Source organism: Mercurialis annua, linkage group LG1-X (genome assembly GCF_937616625.2).
Source record: "Mercurialis annua linkage group LG1-X, ddMerAnnu1.2, whole genome shotgun sequence".
Taxonomy (NCBI): domain Eukaryota; kingdom Viridiplantae; phylum Streptophyta; class Magnoliopsida; order Malpighiales; family Euphorbiaceae; genus Mercurialis; species Mercurialis annua.
The window spans coordinates 14,358,787-14,366,312 of NC_065570.1; the positions used below are offsets into that span (position 1 = coordinate 14,358,787).

Here is a 7,526-nt window from a genome sequence, read left to right on the forward strand (position 1 = left end):
AAAATTATATTTTTATTCTTTTTATATTTTATAGGATTTTTGGGTAAATTTTTACGAAATTTAAAAGTCGTTTCCGTTTGAACTACGGACGACTAATTAAGAAGTTAGTTTAAAGTGTATAATTGAGTTAGTACTAAATGGTATTTTGACCAAATATATATATATATATATGAAATGAGTTCAAAATTAGGACACAGATTTCATTTCCTTCATTTTAAAGGAATGAAGTGAGCTGCTACGCTCTCAAAAGTGGGAGAAAATTAGGGTTCGTCGCGATTCGTCCGTTTCTCGATTCTAACTCCGTTTCTTCGACGATTACTCGAGTAATCGAGATATTAAATCCGTATTAAACGTTTATATTAATATATTTGATATATTTCGAATATATATTCGTTTATAAACGGTTACCGTATCGAATCGAACGTATACCTATTATTTTTACGTTCTGAATGTGATTATGGATAGATTGGATTGTGTATACGTGTTAGGAACGGAAAAACGGGGTTGGAATACGTCGAAACGCCCCGGAAATCAAATTTCCCTGGGGCTGTGCACGTTGGTGCACGAACGTGCACATATGGTGCACGAACGTGCACCAATCTGGAGGTGCACGAACGTGCACATATGGTGCACGAACGTGCACCATCCAGGGTGCACGACCGTGCACTAGCAAGGGGTGCACAAACGTGCACCCAAGGTGCACGGACGTGCACCAGGCCGACGCCGAAGGGGCTTTTGCTCTATTCGTTTGACGTGATTTAGTCGAACTAAAAGTGTTTAAAAACGATATTTGCTTTTAAATTAAAATGAAAAGAGATTTAAAGTTAAATCTAAATACTTTTAAAATGATATTTTAAAAGTAAAGTTAAACATTTAAAAAGGACTTTAAAAGAGTTAAAGTCGATGTTTAACCGGTTTAAAAGAACTAGCAAACGATGTTGCTAAATAATTAGCATACGACTGTGAATAATTAGTATACGACTGTGAATTGTTTTGACAATAAAGTCGATACTATTAAATGATTTTAATTAGGTATTGCTATACCTAAAATGACTTCTAGAGTGAAGTCTAAACGTTTTCTCGAGATGAAAACGATTCAAATGGTTTTTAATAAGAAAAAGACCGTACGTGCTAAGTGTTACATGTTAGCCTAAACCTAGGTTTCAGAACCTAGATATTTATATTGGAAACAAGTATTGATGTGTTGTCTTGTGTGTTTTGTATGTTTGATCCGACTAGATGTTCAGCAGTCAGACAAGGACTCCAGGGAGTCTGTCACACATACGGCGGTGCTAAGTAGTAACTTAGTAGTACTGTGAGTTTATGTGTTTACTTTTGAATATCAGTATTCAATTATTTTAAATCCATAAATCGCAGTAGTATAAACTAGCCAAGAGAGGTCCATTGGAACGAGCTACCTATTGGGCGGCAATAGGGTTGCGTGATCACCAACACCGATTTTTAGATGTACTTCTGTCGAGGTATAGAGGTATGTCTGTCGTGTAAGTCATTGGGAAAGTAGATGCCCTGACTTCACGGGTAAACCCTGAGACGACATTAATACAGTTACGGTCGCGGATCATACCACAATGGCAGTTTCATGATTACGACCCAGGTACCAGAGATACAGAATTGGACGGCAGTGACTCTGGTCACGGTCTTTATTCTGTTGTCTATAAGCTCGTGATAAGAGTGTGTCTATTAGGACAATTGTGGACTAGGGTTTCATATGGATCAACGTATTGATAATATTTTATATATATAACTGTTTTATATATATATATATTATGCGATTTTGGTATTTATTTGTAAACTGTCTACTCACTCAGAAATAGTTATATTTCTGATCCCGTTGTTGTTATCCCATTTTCAGGAAATGAGCTTTGAGATCAGTCGAGCTTCCACATCCCTTCTTCAGGAAAGCTCTTCTTTGGTAATGTACATAGGATTTTGTACTCTTAGTATGCTGCAATAGTATAAGTGTAATGTGCCAGCAGCCGTGCCACTAGTCCTTTGTTTAGATACTCTGATAGGATCTAGTGCACTTGTGTATACCTTCTGGGTGGCTGCTTAGTGGCATATTGTATCTAGTTACCGAGTCGGCCTCGTGTGTTTTTGTGAGGGTCAAAAACAGTATGCTTTATATACGCCGACTACGCGTAACCGGTCCGCTGTGTATTTTAATATGTTTAATACCACCGTTGCGAGACGCAAAGGTGTCCGCTTATTTTTATTAAACATATTACGGTGGCGTGTGGTTTGGAACGGGGCTGCCAATGTGTTAAGGCAAGCGAAAGATAAGTCTCTGGTTTCCAGTACCTACCACGCCAGGTTTTCAGAAGGAAGCAAGGGTTGGGATAACGAGGTTATCCAACCAGTACTTCTGAAACCAGATTTCGCATATATGTGTATTTTCAGAAATCGTGTTACGTTAAAAGAGAAAAGTTTTAACGGTATTTTCTGAAAACGGATCGTACGCGAGGTGCGATCTTTTAATAATATTTGCGAAAAATTTCTAGAGGTTCTAGACTTGCTACGGGTTTCGGAACAACCATTCCCATTCCCTAGCGCCGGTCGTGACTTGGATTAGGGTGGAATTCGGGTCGTGACAAGCAGCTGCTGCTATCTCCTCCGAAAAAAAAATTGAAAAATATTATTTATTTTTTGTAAAAAATATTTATCGGGTTTTGATAGCGAATTCGTAAATCGAAAGAGTACAATGGTGGGTCGAAAGTTTTTTAAATGAAAAAATTTTAAAACGATTAGTTTTTAGGATTAATTTGAATAGTTTTAATGTTTAAGGATTTGTTTGTATTTTTACCAATCAAAAAAATATAACCCTTCTATATAATTGTTTTTAATATTTGCCTCCTTTAATTAATTAAATTGTCAAAAAATAAATTTTAGGGTACAAGTGGAAATGAAAAATAAAAAAAAAAGTGTACAAATGAACTTTTTCCTAAGTCGGGATATAAACGAAATATTATTATAAGGTAGGGTTTTTTTTTTAAGTAATTAGGCTTTTAAAAAACCTTTAACCTTTTATACCAATAATAGATTAAATCCAACAAAATATTTTTATAAAACAAACCCTAAACTTTTGAAATATCTATATACTTATACTCGCAGGGAATAATGGGTCACGATAACAGTAGCAAGGACAACTGAACGGTGGTTGGAAAAACCATCACGGACGGCAAACAGTGGCGGTTGGCTGCGACAGTTGATAGAAATTGAAAAACGTCCTAAAACAATAATAAATTAATTACCTAAAACCTAAAATTAACAAATAAATAGGAAAGGGAGATGATTACCTGAAGGCGGCGGTGAAAAATGGAGGCAGCGGAGGTGAAAACGGTGCAGCAATGGGAAAGGAAGAAAAGAAAACTGAAAAAATAGCAGAAGAAGAAGAGAAGAAGCGACACTTTGAACTTAAATGGTTTCGATTTTAGCGACGGACGATATCGCTAAAATCAGTTCTCCGTCGCTAATGGATTAATGAAACGTTGCGTTTCATTAATCTAGCATATTAGCAACAGATTATAACATCAGTCGCTATATTAGCGACAAAATTTGCAGTCCGTCGCTAATTTGACAATATAAAAACGGAGCGTTTTGATTTTTAGTAAGCTAATTTTTGCCAAAACATTGGCGCTTAACATTCCCGCCAAGTTTCCGCCATCATGGCGACGGATTAACGACGGAATGTCCGTCGCTAAACTAGTTATGCGACGGATTTGATGGTCGTCGCAAAACAGTGAAATTAGCAACGGATTTTAAGTCTGTCACTAAAATCCGTCGCTAATTCATTATTTTCTAGTAGTGCGTCCTATGCAAGTACAAACCATTTATATACAAAATGGTTAAAGTGTTGATTAGCCATTGGGTTTACTTATAATTTAAAAGATGTCTGATACTTCAACCCAGTTACTTAATTATCAACAACATTTAAATATTAAAACTATTACATAATTTCATGAAATTTCGCCGATAAATTTCTAAAATTATATCACAAATATTAATATTAAAAATATTATCCCAAGAACTTTTATTTGATTTTATATTAATTTCTTAAAAGATTTCTTAGTCCTCCTCAAATCTACTTTAACGGATAATATTTTCCAAACTTTAATGTTATCACCCAAATATTAATATAGTCTTCTCCGAACACTTTTTTTCTCAATTCAATAAATATATTTTATTTCTCTAATCTTGATCATTTAAATAATTATAATTTGAATATTTTTCTTATTCATTCAAATTTATATTTGATTTTTCATAGCTCTGGTTGTCCAAATCAAAATACGTGTCAAAACTTAATAATTAAAATTTTAGAGTATTATAATTACGCTTTAATCCTTCAAGTTCGTCACTGTGAATTGATCTAGTTCACTTGAATTCAAACATACGAATCGCTAGTTCGTCACCCAGACGAGTGTTTTTGTAAATCATCATTTGACACTTCAGTTTTTATCACTTTTTATCTGTCTGAAAAATAGGTGTCAACAAATATCTTTCATTAAAGGTTGCAATTCCACAAAAGATGATAATTAACTTGATGAAAAATTATAGTTGTTCAGGGCATTCTTTAGTTGTTTTTATATATGTATTGGAGACACATTAGTAACAAACTTAATCACTATTTCAATCTCTTAAAATATACACAATTAAGGGTACACTACGTGGTGAATATAAACATTTTTTTGTAAAATACTTAAGACTTAATAGCAAAAGTTCAATTAAATTTGTAGAATCAACAATAGGTAAATTAACAATAGGTAAGCATCTAAAACAACTGTATTTAATTCTGCATATATTAACAATTATTAATAGCTAAAATAAAAGAAAAAAATAGTTTAGTTATAAAATTATGATAATGGATACTCTAATAACTTGAGAGGAGCAGAAATAAAAGCTTTTTTTCTTTCACAAAGGCACTCATTTATAAGCAAAGAGCAAAATTGAATAGTACTTTCTTACTAATTTAATACTAATAATTCTAACATGATTAATAGAATCGACTACTGAATAGGCAGTTAATGGGAAGGCATTTTGATGGGAGTTGGAACCAAAATAAGAGGAAATTTTCTCTTAACAGCAGCTCCAAATGATTCAGACATGTCAAGACTTTCAGGATGGGCTCCGTCAGGTAGTTGCCAATCAAAATGGTATAGCAGCTGTGCAAGCGGAAGCTCGACATTAGCAATGCCCATGGCTATTCCGGGGCACATTCTCCTTCCCGCTCCGAATGGAATCAGCTCGAAATTCTGACCCTTGTAATCAACTGAACTCTCCGCAAACCTCTCCGGATAAAACCTTTCAGGATCTGCCCATGTATTTGCATCTCTTCCAATGTTCCATGCATTTATCATAACTTTAGTTTTCGGGTAAATGTCGAATCCATGAATTTGAGACTTGTGGTTGCATTCTCTTGGTATCAATGCTACTGGAGGGTGCAGCCTCAGGGTTTCTTTCATGATCAGTTTGAGATATGGGAGATCCTGAATTCCAGATTCATCGACGTTCCCCTTTTCTGCAAACACCCGCCTCACTTCTTCTTGCGCAATTTTCATCACCCTCGGGTTCCTCACCAATTCTGAAATCGCCCATTCTGCTGTTTTCGACGATGTGTCGCTTGCAGCAATGAACATATCCTGGAAGTTCACTCTAATATGTCACATTCTCAAGATTTTAAAAGTAACAATTAAAAGAATTAAATTTTGTTGTTAAGAACTTAAAATTAATGTGTAATTGATCATGAGGTGCATCCAAACCATCGTTTTATTACATTTTGATTACCGAACTTTGATTTGTTCCATTTTGTTTATTAAATTCTAATTTTATTTCAATCAAAGTTTTCCGGCTTGATGACGTGACGGCCGGATTTCGCCACATGACAATCATTTTCTATTTGCATTTTTCCAAAACAATGTTACTTATGCATAATTTGAACTTCTTGGGAAGTTTTGCTGCCAAATAATGCATACATGTCGAGTTTTAAAGTAAAAATAAGATAAATTTCGGGTGTCACATATGCACTCTTTGCTGGAAAACTTCCCACCAATATCAAAGTTTGATCACCAAATTAAAATGAAATTAAAGTTTGATGATCAAATTGAAACAAATAGAAATTTGCTCACCAAAATGCAAATAAATAGAAGTCAAAAATTTGTGTTATAGGTAAGTCACATAAAGAAGAGACACAAACCAAAATGATTGCTTTGATGTTGTCGGTAGTAAAGTGAAATTGATGGTCACCACGCTCCTGAATATCCAAAAGAACTTGCAGAAGATTATTGACATCATTCTCAGAGGAGGCTCCCTTGTTGGCTTTATGCTCTTGTATCATTTCCTCAAGAATCTCGTCCGCTTCTCGGTGAATCCTGTGGAGCTTAGAGCTCATCCCATTGATCAAACTCAGAAACTTAACAGAAGGAAACACATCCGAGACACTGAATCCGCCGGCCGCCTCAATCACCTCATCCACAACTTTCAAGAAAGCTTCCTGTTTCTTGCATTTCTTTCCAACAGAAGTTCTCGTAACGATAGAGTTCGTCATGGAAAACAAGTGTTTACTGAGATCGACAGGCGATCCTGCCTCAGAATAAAGAAACTTCACCAAATCCGACACCTCCTCTTCCCTGATCGCTTTGAATGATTGCACCCGCTTCGTATTAAGCAGCTCCATGGTGCAAATCTTCTTCATTTGCTTCGAGTATTCTCCGTACGGGCTAAAAACCATATCCCCGCGATTATAAAGAACAATTTCCGCAGCGAGAACAGAGGGTCTTTCGACGAAATTCTTTTCTTGGGTTTTCAGCACTTCTTTCGCAGCTTCAACCGAAGAAATGACTACTGCTGGAACCTCTCCGAGCTGAACACTCATAATAGGTCCGTATGTTTTCGCTAAGTCCGCGAGACGACAATGGGGGAGATGGAAGGCTAGCTGGTGAATGTTGCCGAGGAGAGGTAACTTCCATGGACCCGGAGGAGCATTGGAAGTGAATGACATAGGAAGCGAATCCATTGATGCGAGTAACGAGATTTGATGTATTGAGTTAATGATGGTGATGAGTTGGATCCATCAGCTATACTTTATAGGACGCCTCTCAGTCTCATGAGTCAAGCTAGCAGCCGTTGCAAGGGCGATCTTGACCCGTAATTTTGCAGTTCAACTTTGATCTTCCGCAGTCAATGTTGAGTGGCTGCAAGGACAAAACAATTACGTTATGTGTATTTATTTGAAAACTTGACTCATTTATATTTCAAATAATAAAATAGTATTAATTTCTTTTAATTTAGATTGAAATTCTTATTTTATCACCGAATTTTTAATTTTTAATTTCTTTGGATATTATTTTCTTTTTGATGAATTTTCGAATATTGTTTATAGCATAACTGAGTATTTTTAAGAGAAAATTAGGAAAAATATTCTTTTTTTAAAATAATATGGTTTTCTACCTCAATAAGGAAAAGATAAAGAAAATACCTCACCCTTTTAATATACTAGTTTCGCATTATGTGCT

The 7,526-nt window shown here is 35.4% G+C and overlaps 1 protein-coding gene across 1 annotated transcript; it reads right to left on the minus strand.

Annotated features, from left to right (window-relative positions):
• Positions 1–4,839: 4,839 nt before the first annotated feature.
• On the minus strand, positions 4,840–7,177 carry LOC126681668 (cytochrome P450 726A27-like). Its single transcript, XM_050377245.2, has 2 exons — positions 6,209–7,177; positions 4,840–5,654 (listed from the first exon to the last, which is right to left on the minus strand). The coding sequence occupies exons 1-2, from the start codon at positions 7,025–7,027 to the stop codon at positions 5,037–5,039; spliced, it is 1,437 nt and encodes a 478-aa protein (XP_050233202.1). The 5' UTR covers positions 7,028–7,177; the 3' UTR covers positions 4,840–5,036.
• Positions 7,178–7,526: the final 349 nt, after the last annotated feature.